This window comes from Agelaius phoeniceus, chromosome 7 (assembly GCF_051311805.1).
Source record: "Agelaius phoeniceus isolate bAgePho1 chromosome 7, bAgePho1.hap1, whole genome shotgun sequence".
Taxonomy (NCBI): domain Eukaryota; kingdom Metazoa; phylum Chordata; class Aves; order Passeriformes; family Icteridae; genus Agelaius; species Agelaius phoeniceus.
Genome location: NC_135271.1, coordinates 29,167,319 through 29,188,168, shown reverse-complemented (window position 1 = coordinate 29,188,168; position 20,850 = coordinate 29,167,319). Strand labels below are relative to the sequence as shown.

The following is a 20,850-nucleotide window of genomic DNA, read 5'->3' as shown; positions in this document are numbered from 1 at the left end:
TGGCACATTCCTTCTGAACTTGCACAAAGTAACTGTAGATTAGCTGCATACAGCAGAACATGAATTCTCTTCAGTTTTAGGAATCACAAAGCAAGTATTGCTGCTAGATGTCTTTATTTTCCTTTAACAAAATACACAAAGGCACAAAATTCACTTATATCTCATCATTATAGTACAGGTATAAATAGTGCTTTGTATTCAAGTACAATCAAGTGCAGAGACTTCTCATATTTCATGTAAACACAAAACAGTTTTGCATGTAGGTGCCTCTGGTTCATCTGCAACGCAAACACCAGAGGAGATGCCATTTATCCAAGTGCCATTTAACTGAATTCTGTCAAGAAGTTAGACAATGAATAATATTAACACCACTGCATTGACACTTCCATATGCTTAAGTCAAAAGTCGGATGACACTGTAGCTTGTAAACATCTGTGTATTAAACGTGTAGTCAATCCATTTGAACAGGGCAGCATTAAAAAGCATCTTAATTTCACTAGACCAAACCTACGAGGTCAATTGCCATCAGTAATTGCTCTTAATGTGTGACAGCTAAAGAGATGTGAAATTGTAAGTCACCCTTAGCAAAGCTTGTACTTTGAAGTTTTTAAATATGCAAACTGAACAAGAGCTACAACTGTTAGACTTCAACCAACTACACATTCTATGTGTTAACTTAAAGAGACATGCTGAATTTACAATACCCACTTCTACACATAGCTTTGACAGACTGTGGCAGTTGAGGCAGTTTAAGCCCAAGCAAGATTTTTAAGTTGTACCATTAAAAAAAGCTCACCTGAATAGTAACAACAGGCATGAACAAAGCTAAAAACTAGCTACAGAAGGCACTTGAAGTATTTTATTCTGCTTTTATTAAAGATTCTTCACTTTGTTCAGCTGAAGCAGACTCTGAAATAGCCTCTTCGGGTGTTGAAATGTTTTCTGCTTCTTCTTTTTCAACTTCTTCAGCTAGCTTATCATTTAGATGCTCAGAACTTGGTGCTTTATCATCTGTGTCATTTGTCTCGACGAGCTGGGCCCCATCATCTTCAGAGTCTGTGAAAAGAAAAAGGACAAAATAGCCATTTGCAGAAATTAAGAGGCAGCTAATATTCTTATAAAAGCAAATGAAACATTCTGCAATTGTGCATAGGTTTTGACTAGTAACTGCATGATGTTCTCAACCCATAAAAACTTTGATTTTTTTCTAAGACAGTCACAGGTAAAACAATTAAATTTTAAGGGAAAAAATACTATGGAAAAGAGCTTAGCTCTCACTAAGAAAATACTATGTATGACTTGCATATGTTCATCCTCAACAAAAGCCTTCTAAACTTGTGTACTGAAGTGAGATGTTAAAAACACGATAGCAATTCTTTGTCTTTGCCAATGTCAGTTTCACCAAGTGTTGAACTTTTTTTTTATAAGGGTTCAATCTGTACACAAACTAAAACATTCTTCTTGATTGAAACGACTTTAAACATAAGGAGTCCGATAATCAGGGGAAAAAACCAAATATATCAAACCAGCCAATGAAAATTATTACATATTCTGTCTTCCCTGGGGTAGTGTAGGATGGTTGCACAGGAGGTGAGTATACTTACTCTTCATCTAGGGTGGGAGTTTCTTTGATAACCAGCATATTTTTAAGGTCAAAAACATTTATTTTAAGTACTGCCTCTAAAGAAGTATATTCTAGCTTCACAACAGGACTCCAGTAGCATATGAGAAGTAAGAGTCATATTTTGAAGTAAGCATAAGCACTGAAAACCTGAACAAAGTTTTGCACTAAATGACACAAAGGTACTGTAGAATGGTATTGTTGATGGCAGCTGATTTATTGAGTATTACTCAATAATATGCAGTACTAACATACTGTGAAGGGGAACAGTGTGCAAAATTGATGCAAAGTTACAGGTGAAAAACATTAGCCTTATCAAATGTTTCTAACTTCATAGAGTGGTTTGGGTTAGCAGCAACCTTAAAGATCAGTCTAATTCTAACCTTCCCCTAGACCAAGTTGCTCAAAGCCCCATCCAACTGGGCCTTGAAAACTTCCAGGGATGGGGCAGCCACAGCTTCTCTGGGCAGCCTGTTACAGTGTCTCATCCCTCTTCACAGTGAAAAATACCTTCCCAATACCTAATCTAAACCTACCCTTTCAGTTGCTATCCCTTCTATCTTGTCCTATCACTACATGCCCTTGGACCCTGTCCCTCTCCAGCTTTCCTGAGGCCCCTCTAGACCCTGGAAGGCACTCTATGGTCTCCCCAAAGCCTTCTCTTCTCCAGGCTGTACAGCTCCAACCCTCTCAGCCTGTCATCACAGGACAGGTGCTCCAGCCCTCTGACCCTGTTTGTGGCCCTCCTCCAGACTTGCTCCAAAAGGAGAATGTCCTCATGCCAGGGGCTTGTTGTGGCTTAACCCAGCCTGCTATTGGGTTGCAGACCGGACACTTGCTTACCCCCCACCCACCCTCCTGCCACCCTGGTGAGATGGAGAGAAGAATCACAATAAAACTTAAACCCCTAGGTTAAAATTAGAACAGCCTAATAATGAAGAGAAAGGGGAAAAAAATTAAACATAGTGATGCCAAATACAATGGCAGGACATGGTTGGCTCTCTGGGCTGCAATCACACATTGCCAGGGCATGCTGAGATTCTTGCCAACCAACATCCCCACATCCTTCTCCTCAGGGCTGCTCTCAATTCATTCTCTGCTCAGCCTGTACTTGTGCTTGGGATTGCCTTGATTCAGATGCAGGACCTTAGACATGGCCTTGTTGAACTTCATGAGGTTCACAGTCCCACCTCTCCAGCCTCTCAAGGTCCTTTTGGATGGAATGCCTGCCCTGCACCACACAGCTCAGCATCATCAGCAAACCTGCTGAAGTGTGCTCAAGCCCACGGTCCATGTTCCCAAAAAAGATAACAAGCAGCACTGGTCCCAATACCAACCTCTCAGGAAAATAGGGTCAGTCAAATGCCACATGTTCACCTTGATCAAAACATGTAGGGTAAAAGTCTGAAAGTAATCAGACTGCCTCAGGCTGATACAGAATTCAAGCAGAGCTGAAAGTTTTAGAACCATTGCTCTGGCTTCTTGGCCCATGACTGAGTAGAAGAGCTGTTGTACACCCCTGTCCAGCAGACCTCGTACAAAAGCCATCTGTCATCAAGAACTCAAGACCCCTCTTTCCACACATACCTCTACCTAGCAAGTTCCAGGCTTCATTTCAGACTGCTCAGAGCAGCCCAGCTTCTCCATCATTTTCTCAGGCTGGATCTTTCATTTTAGCAAGTCTGTAGCTGACCCACCTCCTGATTCTTTCCCTGCTGTCTCAACCATAGGCTGCTCAACACCTGCCCTGGCTTCTTGTTACAAAATTTTTCAACCCTCCTATTTCTGCCCAAGCAAATTAATGTTCCCAGTTATTTTCCAAGCCATCCCACTCTCTCCTCCTGCTCCTTAATTTCCATCTTGATCCCATCTCTGTCTGTACTCAATCTTTATCTCCCAACTGTCAGTTTTCTTTCTGTCTCATCTCTGCATTTTTTCTTCAGCCTCGAATTCTATGAATAAGTTTGTGCATTTTCCTGCTCCAATCCCTCCACACTTGAGTTACACTCTTTTACTGCTGGTCTTCAGGCTTGAATCAAAGAAAGTAAAGAAACTGTTTTGCTCAGTCTGATCAGAAGGATGCCAAGCATTTATAACATCTTTGATGTAAAACCCAGGGACAATCACAGTCATCAGCAGAAGCTTCTAATGGAAAAGAGAAAACCTGAAGAAATGTATATTCTAACTATATGCAAAGATCAGGACAGTGCTCTCATTTTTATATTCTACTAAAAGGTATGGAGACACTGCTTATTTAAACAAAAATTGTCAGGTATTTTATGAGTTTTCCCTTCACTATGTTCTTGGGCAAACTAATTGAAACTCTTGAAACGCTCCAGAATATATAGTAATACAAACTTGCATGGAAAATTTTGGTCTTATAATGCAGTCTGAGAAAGTTACAAGAAACTAAAGAGTAGGTCCCCTAAATGAGTAGCCAGGGCATTCAGAGTAAGTGATGCTAACTCCAACCACAAACATGATCAGTCTCATTAAAAATATATAGCGATTCCATTCTAAACACACCAATTACCGGAAAGCTTGCCTATAGCCAACCTGACTTAAATAGTGCATGAATAAAGTCTTTGTAAGAGCAGCAGCCAACAAGTGAAAGTTCTGACAATAAACTTTAAAAGATGACAAAAGAAAATTTAAGTGTTCTTGATGAGGAATACTTAATTCATCATTTAACCACAGAATGTAGCTTCACCCACAAGATCTGAACAGCAAACACAGCCCTACACTTGCTGCGTATTTAAGAGCTGCAACAATGCAACCTTAAAAACCTGCTCCTGGCTACAGCAGCTTTTCCCCCCAACACTCCTGCTTAGTGCTTAGTACTTAGAAAGCATATGCACTTCACACTGTAAGAAGTCAGCCACCCTTGCTCTTGTTGCAGAAAGTATTTCACTGAGTAACCAGTAAAATCATAATACTGCATTCACTATTAAATTAAGTAGAAAATGCCTATTAAGTGGAAATTCATAAAATAGTATAAGAGCTCTAAAATAAAGCTGCTTGTGCTTTCAAGTAGCTTTGGGACAAGTATTCTTCACTACCACAGCTCCCCTTTAGGACAGATTTTCACATAGTGCCACATGTCTGAAGTGCCTTTGAAGAACACGTGTCTCACAGTAATCTGTTAGTGGCTTTGGTGTCACAGAAAGCTATTGCGAAGCCTTTGAAACAAGTCAGAGAATATGTCTTACCAAAAAGGCAACTTATGTTGTTCAGCAAAACTGAACTGTGGTTGACTGGAAACATAATACATTTTTAAATCAAAAGAATTTGTCTACAAGTTATTAAAGTCAAGGTGATCTGACTTAAATCTGCTTGAGAAATTGAGTTCTAGACATATTAGTCCTTTGTCTTCCATCAGTTTTATTGCTAGAAAAGCTTTCTGCAACACCTGCCCAAAGCCAAGCTCCATTTATGGTAGAACTCACAATGAGCACTCACTTGAAATGTCATTATTTCTGGCAGAGATGATTACTGTGACCCCTTCAGTTCAACAAGCCAAGTTTCTGCACCTCCCTTTATAATGGAAACCCTTTCAAACATACTAGCAGTTGCTGTATTCCAAGAATCCTTACAAGTGACAGTATTAAGTAATCATAAAAATATTTGAGCAAGATGATCAAGGAATTCCATACAAATCTAGAGACGTCACATAAAGTAGTCCACGAAGTGTTTCACCACTGTGGTGAAATCTGAAGTTAAAATCTTCATCTAATGAAGACCTCTAAATATCAGCACCAGACATTCAACACAAAAGACTGATGCAGTTAATTTTTTTTCAAAATACTGTGAAAATAAATTTGTTTCAAAATACTGTGAAATGCTAAACCTGAATCAAGAACAGCATAACAGTATTAAATAAAGGCAAGGCAAAATTAACCCAGAGGCTAAACGTGCTTCCTGCTGGCTCTTTCAATATGATCCAAACATTGATACATTTAAGATAAGTATACAAGAGAACCAACTAGCCTTTGATGGGAGGAGAAGGGGATCAAAATCAAGCCATTTATGGGAAAGGTAAGAAAAGAGCTGAAGTTTATTGCTTCACTCTGGTACTAAAATTTCCAAGATTAATCTGCTGAATAAGGAAGCATGATGTTTGTGCCAGTAATCTGCACCAGACTGACAAGCTGATGACTCCATTTTCCAGAGGTTTAAAACAAAATTCCCAAGTTCAGTGCCAATGGCACTCTCCATAAGCATTCTTCAGAACTCTTATCCACAGGAGTTGCATGTAACATGCCTGTCACTACATGAGCACACAACTGGAAAAAAGATTCAGCTTCATGCTCTACCCATTAGCTAAAGTAGCCGACTGGTAAAAAATATTTATACCATTTCTTTATCACATTATTTTGCTGTTTCCTTGAGCTACACAGCTATGGCATAAATGAATTACAGATAAGAGTTGTACTCCCCTGTGTTGCCAGCATTGTGGTCAAGTTGGTTTCCTGATGTTAATGTTTGTCTACATCTGTAAGTGAAGACATATTCTCTATTCTTGTTATGAAAGCAGCTATTTTACTGTGGTGAACAAAAACCTTCCCCAGAGCTGTATCTTAATGATAGCTTCATACCTTAAAACTTACAATCAAGGAATGTGTTCATTTATTAATAAACCCCAACTGCATGTAAGCAGTTATGTTTCATATTACAGTTCCAGTGGAAAAAGTGATTTAGTGAAAATATTTTCTCATTGAGAAGAGATTCCTTTGTGATAAGTCACAGGCAGGCACTGGCCTCCTCTAAATCAACACAACATTTCTCAGAGCTATGTAAAGTACTAAGATATACTCTATTTCTGGCTGCTTAGTAATTATCAAAACAATAGTTTGTATCATCTTGGAAAATAAATATTCACAAAATATCTGCTATTTAACACTGAAAACCAAAAGTCTGTATACCACTTACTTATTTCTTATGCTTCTTGAGCAAAATCTTACCATCTACTTCCTATCAGAAAAAGACAACTGGACAATGAAGTTCACAGCTGTTTCTTTTCCTGCTGTTTTTAAATAAATCAGTACATTAATACAAGACTACATCAGAAAAAAAAACCAAGTAATTTTCATCGTCAAAGGTAAATTGGTAAAAATCATATTTACTGCAATAAATCCATCCTATTTTTCTGCTGAAATGTTTGATAAAATTCTGCATCCCTAAAAAGCAACTTATCTCACAGTTTTCATTCCCACATCTGAAATGGTTAATTGCAATCTCACAGTAATTTTTCAGATTTTACATTTTTTACAACTGTAGACAGACTCAGCAGCTCAGACCTATTATAGGCATAGGTTCATAATAATTTCTTTCAATGATAATACCAGATTAATTAGCAAGCGCATCTCCTTATCTCTCTCTAAAAACCTGCAGTAATGGATAATATTCAAAAACCCGTGAGGCACATGCCTCCAAGAGTTGAATATCCCTCCTGAAGGACCTCTCTACTTGAGTCACACAGAAGAAAACAAGCACACTTAAAAAAAGACCCCAGTAACAAAGTATGCCTTTTTCTGTAACAATCTCCTAAATTCAAAAGTAGAAGCTACCCTCAAGAAGCTACCCTCCCCTTGCTAAAAAAATAACACCAGGATTTAAGGGCAAATGAGATATTTCATTGTCTCAGCTTCATCCATTCGATTTCAGGCTTACTTTCATGCCAGTAACAGCACTTTTACTGAGGTAAGAGTACACTATGGTACAGGAAAAGAAAGCAAGTTTTCACTACAATGCACCCTCATGAGACCATACCCAGAGACTGGCACCATTAAATATGGCTTCCCTACTGGTTTTGTGCAGCCTTCTCATGCCAGAAGGTAACACCCAATGTTATTTTGTACTCCCTGTTAAAAATAATCAAGCAGAAGCACTCTATTACACTGACAGTTTCCCACAGTTGGTGTATTTCCAGCCTGAACCTCAGGGCTGCACACTAGCTGATAGTTTTCCTCCAGGATCCCTGCTTAAACTAACAAAGTCCCATCAAGCACTCAACAGCACATCTAACTGGAGATCCTCTGGTCTGAAATTATGATTTCTGGAGTCTTTTAAAACACTGCATCTTCCTGTTGGCTGTACACCAGATGCCTACTGTATCTGTAGACTATAAAATGTCTCAAAAGGAACTATGTTAAATTAAAATTGACAATTTGTCTTTGAACTACCTGAAATTAAACAAGGCAGTTTTACTAGATTTTCCTGCCCTGAGGAAAAGAGCAAAAGGAACAAAGGCAGAAATTCCAACACACCTCAATCAAATGACCTGCCAAACACAGCGAAAGTTAACTACTTTGGGACATACTCCCTCCTTAACTATTTCTGTAATTTACAGTGCCTTTTCTATCCATTTGTCAGTAACACTAGAGTGAAAAAATTTGTTATGCCATCATTTGCACAAAATAATGACAAATATGAAGAAATTTTAGGGTACAGGAAAGAAGACCACTAGTATCAACCACCTAAGCTAGAAGCAGAGACAAGAACTGAAAAAAAAAAAATACAAACTGCACTTGTTATGAAGTCAAAATAAACTGTACTATTTCAATTAAAATGGAGCAACAACAATCACCTAGACCAATTGCCCACCCAACTGGGGGTTGATCAAAAGTTAAAGCATGTTAAGGGCATTGACCAAATGCCTTTAACACTGACAGACTTTGGTCACTGATCACCTCACCAGGAATCCTGCTGGAACAGTGTTTGAGTACTTCAGCTGTTGTCATTCTTACCAGAAAACTTAGCTCAACAGAGAGCTAGATGACAGTGAATTTCATTAGACATTTTGAAAAAGAGCAGTCTTCATGAGATTAGCACTTACCTTTTGTCTGTTGAGTCTCCTGGGGCCTTCTCTCTCTAGGTTCTAGAGGCTCAGTTTCAGATCGCAATTCTGTAGTTTGCCTTTTTTCAAAACTGAAGTCTGGAAGTCGTGGAGCTTGAGGTCGAGTTTTTCTTGCAGGATTCAGGAAGAAGCAGTAGGCACATCTAAATGCTACACCACAAAGCACAGCCAGTAAGCAGCCTCACTAATTAACTTCACATTTCACCTTTATTCCTACACTATATTCTGATGGTTTAAAATACTAAAATCAGAGTTAACTATGCAACTGTGAGTACCAGACAGCACCTCCACCAAATTTACCTAAGTTGTTCTGTACAAGTCCTTTTATAAATTCAGCAGACATTTCGTTTTTAGAAACCTGCTTGCTTTCAGCTCTGCTGAACTAAGTACTGCCCAACACTGTGAAAGATTTGACCACAATGAACAAAATAATGCAATCCAGTAGTGCCAGATGTTGCCACATCTGTGCCACTACTGCCACATGTTCTATTCTTTCCTACAAAAGAATTAAGTTGGCAGATTATTTTTTCCCCTACCCTTAAGACACCACTTTCCTCACACTCTGATGTTAGGAAGTGTTAGGAATTCCATAAGGTATGTCTCACTCTGCTTTCTAAGGAACATTCTGTTCCAGTGGTGCTTAAGAAAAAGTAGTTTTGTTTTGCAGAAGTACTGGGTACCATTTAATACTTTAAATAACTCTTTTTGTCCTCCCCACTCTCATCAAGACAAGGGGGGAAAGTGGCAGTTTCTGGTACAGTTGAGTTGTGAATTCATAAGAACTAAGATAACATATAGACTACTTATCTTTGGTTTCATAGGAAACATTTAGCTTATTGTTACAATGCAGTATATTTACTCATAAAAATAAACAAAACAAAATGAAATATAAGATTTATCTAAGAATCCTTAGTTTCTTAAGTATCAGGCTTACACTTGTGGTAGAAAGCAGGCAATATACAACATCTGTGTTCAATAAAGAGCTGTGTCTGTCTTAAGTTATTGTCAGCCATAAATTCACATGTAGGCCCCTAGGGCTTGTTCCCACTCTTTTTCCAATACGTCCCCAAGATCTTCTTGCCAAAGGAAAATTTAGTTTAAGTTCTGGTAAAAGAGGCACACTTTAATTTCAGATAGTTTCTCAACATAAAACCCTTCTGAGAAACGTTCATAGCCAGTAGCAATGTTCAGGGATGTATTGGAGGAAGCTTATTTCTACTGAATAGTTTTCTACACATAAAATCCATGACCTGAAGGTTGCAATAAAGTACTTCTCCAAGTCTTGAAGTAAATCTTAAAAAACAGAGTAATAAGTTACCAAAAAATGTTCCCACATGAAGTGGTACTTCACAGTGTCAGCTAAGTACTCAGCTGCAACCAAAATGAAGTATGATGCACATTTGTTATGAAACATTAGCCAAGTAATACAGTCTAAAAAAAGATTAGCTCTTACCTATGTATTCAAACTCCTCCTTCAAAGCCATACCATTGTGAGAAAAACATTGCTGACATATAAGGGCATACCTAGAAAACATGAATAATATATAGTAACGTACCTTTAAGTAATAGCACACTGAAGGGAGATGTATTTTACCTCACATATTGACTAATACCTTAAACCTTTCCTTCCAAAAGGTGATTTCCACAATGAAATTATTAACCTTGAAAGCAAACTAAATCTGTAGATTAAATAATACTTTTTGAAGTTGCTTTAACCACAGTGAAATAGCCTCAGCTACACTTTAAACTACAGTTCAACATATTTTTAGTATCCTCAGTGTCAGAAAATTAAATCCAAATTAAGCTTTTATTTCATTAGAATACAGTTAATATTAAAAGTAACCATAGTAAACACGGTAAGTTCTGATATGTTTGGACAGTCCTGAAGGCAACCTGAAAGACATTTATAACAGATATAAAACTAAAGTGCTGAGGCAAATGTTTTCTGTTTTTTTAGTTCAAAATATAAGTCATTCACCCACTTGAGCACAGCTCTTTCTTTGTATCACAGAGATAATATTACTCAGAACAGAGGTCAGGTTTGCCCAAATATTACCAGTTTCCCCACAAAGATATTTCAAGTGAAGCATTGAGAAAAAGCCATTTCTCAATTATGAAACTTTTGGACAAGTTCATTTACAACTCTTTTAACCCTGACATGGCTTAAACAAAAAGGTTAAGAAGCTTTCTTTTCCCTAAGTGTTCAGGTATTTCTTAAAGAACATTTACCTGTTTTGAGGACCATCACCAACCAAATATTCAATAACTCTATCCACAACTCCTCTTTCCCGAGGAAGAACAGGTCTTGCCAAAGGAGGGCCTGGAGGATGAAGACCTAGAACATGAATTATATCAAAATTATTTTCCACTGTATAAATATGTATTATATTTTGTGTGTGCCTGTGTAACAAAATAATTACATCTACTGAACGTGGATATATTTCTTAGTCCACTCAGAAAGCTGTAAGAATCTTCAACCCACAACAGTTCAAAATTCTTCTGCTGCTCCTTTAGCTTATAATTTTATTAAATTGCTCCATTTTTATACCTTGGACATGTAATTAAATTTATAATTTCTAAAGAATGAATAAACAATTGAATAGTATTCAATTGTTAACAAATACAGGCTTTTTAAGAAAGAACAAATTAACTAAGTTATCTTCATATACATTCAACTGTGCAAATCTACCCTTGCAGTTGACATCAATAAATCTGCCAAAATCAATGGCAACAGTGGAAGAACTAGAGATCAGGGCAACCTAGTGAGCTGGAAGGTGCCTTGTCCATGGCATGGTGGTTTCAAAGTGATTATCTTTATCTTTAAGATCTCTTAAAATCCAAACCATTCTAAGATTTTATGAAGATGCCACCACAGAAACAGCCCCTGGTTTCTGTGTAATTACCACATGAGCATACTCTCAGTGTGCATTGAGTCTATACGTTAAACCTGTCCAGCTGTTTGTCATGTTGGTACTCCCATATTTAATGACAAGTTGGATGCTTTCAGATTTATGCTTAATCGAAGAAGCCAGAAGGCCACCATAAAGATACTACTTCTCCCATGTGTTTAACAAACTATCAAAATGAAACCCCTTAAAGAGCAGGTAAGAGCCATGGTTGATTCTTTTCCACTCCTCCACATAGCAGTTAAACCAGAACACCAGCACAAGTTTCTCTTTCCACAGAGTTTTAAAACATCTAGTCCATTGTGTAAGACCACTGCAAGCTACCAATTTCCATTTATACAGCTTTGAGTTCTTACGTCTCCTTTCTCTTGCAGCCTTAAAACAGAATAAGCTAGGCCTAATGTAAGAAACTCCAGTCTGAGCCATTCCAATGCAACCATCCAAGTAACCAAGTACAGAGAGGAAACATTTTACATTTAAGCACTGAAAGTATTACGTTACAGTACTTTCAACAAACAGTCCTGAGTGTAAGATAATGCAGCACTTGGAGGAAGAGAGGGGAACACTTAAAACCTATTCCTATAAGACCTTTATGAATTACATTCCAAGTCCACAAAACTAACTAAACAATGTTTGAGTAGGACAATGAACCAGTCTTTCAGAACTCTCCAACTGGGACAAAATGGTTCAGCTTCAAGGCACTCCAATACAAAATTGTGACACCTTACAAATAAGACTTGGTTTAAACCATTGACAAAATTACTTTTAAAAATGCAAAAGTCCTATGCAAGCTCAAGATAGCTAAGAAGGTTAAACAAAAAAAAGAAATCAGTGAGTATTAGCAGGTTTCATACTGAGATGAGCATATGGCAACCTGAAGCCCTGTATGAACTACGTATATGAAATTCATAGAAATGAAATACTGAAGGTGCAAAAAGAAACCACTGTTTTCTCTGAGAAGAGTTCTGGCTTATAACTATTCTCATTCCATCCAGTAAAAACATATAGAGAAACATCACAGCTTAAAAGAAAGCCTTTACTGACTACAGAAGTCAGCCAACAATTCTTTTAATTTGTTGTATGTTTCCAGTGTTCTTCTTGAGGTATGTTTCACATAATTCCCCATAATGGCCAATAAACAAAGAGGAAGCTAAAGGGTAACACAAACTAAAATCACTCTCTCAATATACAAAACAAAACAGATTGTCTAAAAATGCAAAATAGCATTTTTTTAAAATCCAAAGAAAGAACAACTAAGAGAGTATAGTTTGTTAGTATTTTGAATTAATTCAGAAGGACATTTAACTGAAAAATATTGTGTTAAAAACAGTTGACTTCAAGCTTTTCAGGATTGTTTAGATTTCATTTTCTTATAGCAACTTAGCCAGGGACAGGATCAGGACATGCACAGTCCTAGCTTCTAGCACCTAGATAAACATACCCATAGAAGTAACATGTACCTCCTAGGCAGAGGATTCACACAATATGCTGAGTAGGAATTGGACTCGATCTTTGAGTCCAATTCCTGGACCTGCACAGGACATCCCAAAAATGACACCATGTACCTGAGAGCACACTCCAAACTCTTCTTGAACTCTGTCAGGCTTGGTGCTGTGACCACTTCCATGGGGAGCCTGTGCCAGGGCTCTGGGTGAAAAACCTTTTTCTGATACCCAACCTAAACCTCCCCAGCTCAACTTTGTGCCATTTCTTTGGGTCCTGTCACTGGCCACCAGAGTGAAGAGATCAGTGCCTGCCCTCCTGCTTCCCTTCATGAGGCTGTTGAAGATCACAGTGAGGTCTCCCCTCTCCTCTTCTTCAGGCTGAACAAATCAAGTATCTCAGCCACTCCTCGTAAATCTTCAGCTCCAGACCAGGAGGCAAAGGCAACACAGCAAGTCTTACTATTCAATAACCTGATCCAAGATGGGTTTCATGTTTAAATAGCACTAAAAGTAACTGCCAGCAAATTACCATTTCTAGACTCCCACCTTTTCAATCCTCACAGATAGAAGCAACAAAGGAAAAAGTAACTAAGGGCAGAATGTACTACTTTGTGGTAAACCTCACGCTCAATGCCACATACAGCTGACTTCCATCCTATATGGCAAACGTTAAACATTGTAGGAATCAACTATTATCAGCAATATCCTCTTGTAGTGCTACACATAGAACAAGAATAATCTTGACATTAAGGCTGTACTATTTCTAACAGCTCATCTTTCAAGACACATCTTGTCAATATTGGATATTTGACCTAAACAGACTGTCCTAATCTTTAGGAGAACAAGAAAACTCATTCAAAAAATACTGCAATTGACAACCAATCACTTAAGTACAAAAAAATTCCATACTCAACACAAATGTTTTTAAAATCAGCCTCATTTCACAAAAAAAGGAAAATTAATTCAGGAGATAAGAATCAGTGAATGCATTTCCAAGTTATCCCTGTATTCTGTCCACAAGTAGGAACTTAGACCAAGAACACAGTCACAGCAGCAAGATGGAATAACTTCAGTGCAATATAAACTGTATTCTGCTAAAGCTGTCCAAAGTAGAGGTCAGGCAAAATTCATTTCCTAGAGCTTTACAAAAACCTGAAAGATCCAATACTTCCATCAAAAAAGGCTGATACAATCTGCAATAAAATTAAAGCCCTAGAATAATTTTGTGAATACCTGGTTTATACTCAAATGTTAACTCAGGCCTTTATTTAGAAGACCAAGTTGTCATATAACTTGTAAATCACCAATATGAAATTTCTAAAAGTCAATAACCAAAGCAAAAATTAAATGAAGTAGAATGAAACATCACAACACATTCCATCAACAACTTCAATTATCTGCCTACTAATAACTCAAACCAACCATCTTGGTTCTCATGCTGTTATGGACACCAGTAATTAATACAAACATCAAAAGCAATCATTGTAGAAAGACTGGTCACTTTTGCAAAGCTTGGCAAACTCTCAACTACCTGCTGGTTATTAATTTTCAAACATATGGGAGCTCTGTGGTAATACATGTTAAATTGATTCTCCCCTACAAAATATAGTATAACGAAAATTAATTATTAATCTTCTGTAAAATAGAGATAATTAAGGCTATTCGTATTTGTTGCAGGCCAAGCATAAACTCAGATGCCATTTTACTCTTATAGATACTGAATTTATGAACTTTTCACTACAGTTACATTACTGAGATTTTATATGCCTCGAAGGTTTGGGGAAATTCAAGAAAGAGAGAGCTTCTATATTAACTGACAATTGCAGTGTCTCCTATTGTTATCTATGGCAAGGTAACATGTTAGGTCAAAATTCCAGATATTTAATGGGGAAAAAGTGCCTGTAAGGCATTATCACAAACACTACATTAAAATTTTTAAATCACAAATATTGACAACTGTCCTTTCAAACAAGTGAGTTACTTTATTTTCCTTCTTCCTCTAAAACATTTATGCAGTAAAGGCTGAATTTCATCCAGCTTATTCAACATGCCTGAATCTTCCCCTAAGAATAAAGCTATTATACAGCTAATACTTTATTCTACAGTCAGCTTCCTTAAAAAGGAGCATGCAATTTTAAACTCATTATGGAATTTTTGGTAATCAGATATCAGTAAATGTGATTTGCAACCAAATGACCAATTTCCTGGTGCAAGAAGCTAATTTCTGGTACTTCAAGATAATCAAGACTTACTAATAACTTGCCTTTACAGTTCACTTCAGGGATAAAAACAAATTTAGCAGCTTCATAACACAGGTAAAGAATTAATAACATCAAATAAGGCTGAATGGAATCTACAGAGAAGGGAGATCACAACTTTCCATGACAACTTTATTCCACTACACTAAACAACAGGAAAAGGCATTTTAACATTCAGCTTCCCAGGAGCTTAGAGAGCAGGTGTCAATATATTATCCATAGCTCTACTTTTTGATTGTATCATGGAAGTTAATAAGGAAGGACAACAGTAAGACTTAAGTAGTTTCAAGTAAAAATCAGGAACACAGGGCAGAGAAATAAATTCTTGATCCCTGTACATAGAGCAAAGAACTACTCCACGTTAAACTGGTGCTCATGAGATTCTTGGCAAGTTGTGCCCCTTCTATTTTCAAGACAGCATTTCATGTCCTTTCTTGCCTTGTGATCCAACTTGTCAAACATCCCACACAGAATGAAAGGCCTGGCACAAACCCACACACAGCTTTACCACCCACAAGGAAAATGAGAACGGTGCTGCCCACCCAAACTCTCAAATTTTGCAATCCTTCCAATGCAATTTAGTTCATATTCTATTTATTAAAAGTCCATCCCAACTGAACACCAAATAGGAAATCAAGGGAAAAACATTTTCAGACTATGAAACAAATTTTAAGGACTACTCATTCCTACCAGATTTCAACCTGTTGCTAAACCTTGGACTCTTGTACTAAAATAACAATGCCTTTTAGTATTCAGCTACAACACAGACAACTTTTCTGTTGTATTTTGTATTCCACACTTTAATCTAGGAGTATAGGCTGCATGACTATACCTTCTAGAGTAAAAATTTAAATAAATGTCAAGATCCATGTTAAAAAAAATATGTGCAGGGTTTAGTGAGAAGCATGAATGTATTCTGAAAGTGTTCTCCTCTGCACCTGATTTATATAAGCATAGAGCTCTTCTAAACTAAGAACATAAAAAGGTATGCTATATTGTTGACTACAGAATACTGCAAAGTTTTATTGCCATTTAAACAAAGAAGCCATAACAGTTAAATGAGCTCAGGCAATAGGTTTCAGCATCAAAAGGTGCCAGCTGTAAAGAGTTATGGCTAATTGAATATGGAACTCCTGCTTAATCAGATAACTGCTCTGCTATTTCCAAATGAAATGCCATTTCCATACTGTCTGAAAATGGCCTCTTTTATTGGTAACCAGAGAAAACAATATAAACTGTAAATAACATTAAGTGCTGTGTTTACCCATTCCAGGCACTGAAGTAGCAGGGGATCCAGGGCGCCGTGGTAAAACATTGGATTGCAAGGATGGCGCAGCAGCTCTTTCTGGGAGCCCGCTCAGAGCTGCACTCTCTCTTTGCAGGTTAGGAGATGCTGGAACAGGGGACTTTGGAGAGCCTTGTTTAGGAGTTGCAGGTGGGGGTGTAGAAGCATTTCTTTGAGCTGCAGTCCTCTGACGAATTTCTGACAAGAATATGTACATAATGAATTTAATATCTAGCATAAGCAAGATATTAGTAAAAGTGCATTAATATTGTTATACCAATTAGCAAGTTACTGAATCAAACAAAACCAGGAAGGTCTAAAACTAAACATCATCAGCTGAGCATTCAGTTCATAGAAGTAAATACCACACAGAAGTAAATACCAGATAGAATATTATATTTCAATTATCATAACTGTTAAATACTTCAGGCAAAATTCTTCTAGAAGGAAATTAGAGAACAGAATCACAAAGTATCTGCTAAGACAGAACATTGGACATAGAAACAGCTAGACTCAAACCACAATGTATATAATTGACCACTTTTTACTCCGTGGCTTAAAAATGCTTTCAAGTATTTAGCTTTCTATGGGACCAAAACTATTCATTCACTATCTAATATGCTCAGGTTACATGCCCAGCGTTATGAAAAAAAAAATCAGATTGGATAAAGGAAACAATTCTAAAACCAGAAGAAAAGGAAATGCTTCATTCAGGTGATACAGTTTCACTGACCTGTTTCAGGAACCCCATTATCAAACCAGCTGCATGGATTCTCATAAAGCAAGAATGGGCTCTGCCAGAACATGACCCTGCTTTTACCTCTTCTCACACCACTACTATTAAATCACAATCATGAAAAACTTAATATATTTCCTCAGTTGTTCTTACATGAAGCCAAATATCACCAGAGTAACATACCATGGTTTGAATGCTGCAATAGTCATGCAAGCCTGAGGTTCACACACTATTGCAACCAATCAAACAGAAATGTAACCATTGCTTTAGGTCTGCTGTTATTTACATGGTTGACAAGTAGCAGGTTAGTCTCTACAGGGAGACCCCAATAACACCCATAGCTAAGGCTGTAATACCCTACAGAGTTAGTGTATAGCACCATGTCAATTTGAATCAGCTTGCATGTCTTCTTCCACAACAAATGGAATTTGGACTTTAAAATCACTTCCACGAGTCTCAAGATTAGAGAGATTTTATCTGCTGACTTTGTGTCAGGCTGGAAGAGTTTAAATGCTTAGCAGGCAAGTTTACAGGTCCACTGGCAACCAGCCACTGGAAGATGGGTGTGCTGAGTCTAAAGGAACGATCCCTGTCCCCAAAATACAATACCAGCAGGCTAAGCTCCTGCTGTGGCTGGAGGAGGTGAGCATGCTAAGTTAGCTGGCACCTGCTAAGAAAGAGCAGCTATCACTGAAGCACTAGGTCAAATGTAACAGTTCTGTGAGAATACAGCCAATCCAGTGCCATGGAAATTGCTACATACATAGGTTATCCTCTTGCCTACTTTTCTGTACATATAAAGAGGATTAATACACAACAGAAGAAAGAATTAAAAATTCTTTGGAATCACTACTTTAAAAACTACAAGTTTAAAACTTAAACTTAAAATCTTAAATATACTTAAAATCCATCTAGTTAAGTTTCCTACGAGGCAGAACAAAGCACCACTTCTCCCCTGCCACATCATGTGCATGGCTGCATTACTTCACACAACTTCATCGGCCAAATTACATCAGTCAATGAGTCTGAAGATTCTGGATTTTAGCTTGATTTTAACAACTATGTTTGCCCCCTCACTATTTCAGCTGTTCAGAATCTGGCAACTGGGATTAATTGGTAAGGTAGTTGCAGAAATTCCATGAGCACTTCCTTAGTGACTTGCTTCTGGTTTGAAAACTGCTCCTGTACTGAGAGTTTTATATGAAGTAAGAAATCATTTATGATGAACCTCCCCATTCACATGTCTTCAAGATCTTTTTGTGAGAGCCATAAGCAGTAACCTTTCAAGTTTTACTACACTAGGATAACTGCATTCTCTCTATGCCATCTGACCAACAGCCATGGCCCATCTCCAAATACAAAATATTGATCAAAACCCATTATTAAAACCGAAGTTTGCATTATAGTTTCCAGTCATGTGTTAGTTTCAAAATTTAAGCTAAAAGGCATGTGATTTCTCAAGTCTTCTCAGGTCCACATATGTGCAAAAAATAAGTGATAAATATAAAGCCTAATTCCACTTGTTCCAAGATCATTTTAAACATCTGTAAAGATATCTTAGTCCATTCTTTTTTCATTATAAAACCCTCTTTATTATTGTTTCACATAGAAAAATGTCCAAGACCATTACTGCAAATTCTACATATGGATGTCACTTTTACATTTTGAAGGCTGTCTTTCTAGATCATGTGGTTTACGCATATTAATTGTTTAAGAGTACTGAGTCTGTTTCAATAGGTCATGGCTATATTCACATTTATTCTGAACCCATAATACATTATTTCTAAGCAATTTCTATGCCACCTGCAAGAGCTTTGCCCCTTTTGCCTGTTCCTTCTGAAGGGTCATTTTTGGCAAGCCTTCTTTAAACTACTTTCAATTAAAAAGATACTGCTGCTTTAATGACTCTTTCCCCATATTTTTGTTCCTATAAAGATGCTGAACCAGTACTTTACAGTAAGTATTAGAGAGATATGCTTCAGTAGTTTTAGTTTCATTACAGAGTTAAGAATGCAAGACTCATTACCAGTTTCCACAAAATATTGGGTTATTTACAATGCCTTTTTCCCCCTTCACTTAGAAGTTCACTTGGCTTTCATTTTATTCTGTGATTCATACTTAAGAGAACTTGCCAACCCTCTGCTGCTCCCCAAGAGAAGTCACCAGAATCTGCATTATGAGAAAGTGAGAAATGCTCTTCTTGGCACAACCAACAGCCCATTCATTCCAGTACTGCCTTTCACAGATTGGCTGTAGATGTCATTCAGTGACAACACACAAACCTGAATTTCTGATGCTTACATTCCTTATACCATCCCCAGGCTCCATAAATGCATTGTCATGGACAAGGAGAGTACAGCCCTGTCTCATCATTTTAGTATCACATACAGACCCTTTACCCATGAACTTCCCTAATTCCTGCTCTGCACATCCATAATAACAGCCCTAATATTCTTCTGAAGTTACTGAATATGATCCACATACTTCTCAAATTGCCTTAACACGCAAGGTATTAAAAATGAGCCTTCTGCAAAGTTCCAGATTTCCATAATTCCAAGTTGCACAACTTAGCTAAGAAACATGTTCGCTGACCTCAACACTAACACAATTTACAGCTACTGCTGATGTAGTTTTAATGAAGTTTTGACATTTTCCAAGGATTTTCTTCAGTAATGATATTTGTGTATCCAAAAGTCAATGGCATGAAGACAGATGAACAGCTTAAAAATAGAACTGTTATTCTCCAAACACACTACATTTCCAATTCTGCAGTTACCAGCATTGGACACTTCAGACATAAGCAGACACATTACTTAAGAGGTATCTACTCAACTCATGATTCAGTATGAGCTCTTAAACACTATTACACTACTGCAGTGGTGAGGCAGTGACATGTTTCATGTTTACAAGCATAACTATTTTATTTTTTCCTCCCTTCAAAACACTGATTTTTGTAGAGAATAATACATTATTTTCATAGAGCTACACTACACTGCAGGTCAATATACAGTTTACATAACTTGTTGGCTTTAGTACTGAAGACCAGCCAAGCATTTTCTTCGTTCCTCTTCATTCCTATATCCACCCCACAGCCTGCAACCATCTTTTATTGTATTATTTTTAATTCAGGTCACAGAGTGATCTCATTTACAATACACCCCTGCTAACAGTCATATTAAAATGAAAAGAGCAGGTACCAACAACAGCATATTGCTGATAAATATTTCACTGAAAATATATACTTACCCTATTTTTCTCTATGGCCAAAGTACTAAACTATATATTCATTAACTGTACCCCTCAAAAAACATTACTGAACAGATACAATTGCATTTAAATTTTCAAATTCCTTTCCTTCTGGATTTTGTGATGTTTTTTATACCAAACACAAGATCAACCGAAATAATCTGTTAAAATGCCATTACTTATTTCAGCAGTGCATGTCAAAATCACAGAAACTGCAAGAAGAGCTAAACACACAGGAAAATTGGGCTGCTACCAGCTGTTTTCTGGAGAATCAACTATTATGCAACACTGATTAAACCTTTGGACCAATTAGTATGATGTGCAAGCTTACTCATTTCAACCAGTAAGTAAAAACCATACAAACAAACTAACCTTTCATCAGCTGCCTCATATATAACACTGTCCAACTTGATTATGTATCAGTTACTGTTTATCATCTTTGCAAAAAGACTCTATTACAGAGCTCAAGAAAATGAGCTCTGCTGCTTGGCTAGCTT

General features: G+C 37.3%; 1 protein-coding gene across 3 annotated transcripts in view; it reads right to left on the bottom strand.

Annotated features, from left to right (window-relative positions):
* Nucleotides 1-20,850, bottom strand: part of LNPK (lunapark, ER junction formation factor) — a 55,071-nt gene that overhangs the window by 11,809 nt on the left and 22,412 nt on the right. For 2 of the 3 annotated variants that reach the window (XM_054636327.2, XM_054636328.2), the window contains exons 9-13: nucleotides 16,351-16,569; nucleotides 10,707-10,812; nucleotides 9,931-10,001; nucleotides 8,457-8,627; nucleotides 96-1,056 (exon numbers count right to left, since the gene is read on the bottom strand). In XM_054636327.2, coding sequence (XP_054492302.1) covers nucleotides 860-1,056; nucleotides 8,457-8,627; nucleotides 9,931-10,001; nucleotides 10,707-10,812; nucleotides 16,351-16,569 — 764 coding nt within the window. In that variant the 3' untranslated portion in view covers nucleotides 96-859. Of the gene's footprint in view, nucleotides 1-95; nucleotides 1,057-8,456; nucleotides 8,628-9,930; nucleotides 10,002-10,706; nucleotides 10,813-16,350; nucleotides 16,570-20,850 lie in introns of those variants that run through there. The other variant, XR_008534587.2, reaches the window with a different exon arrangement.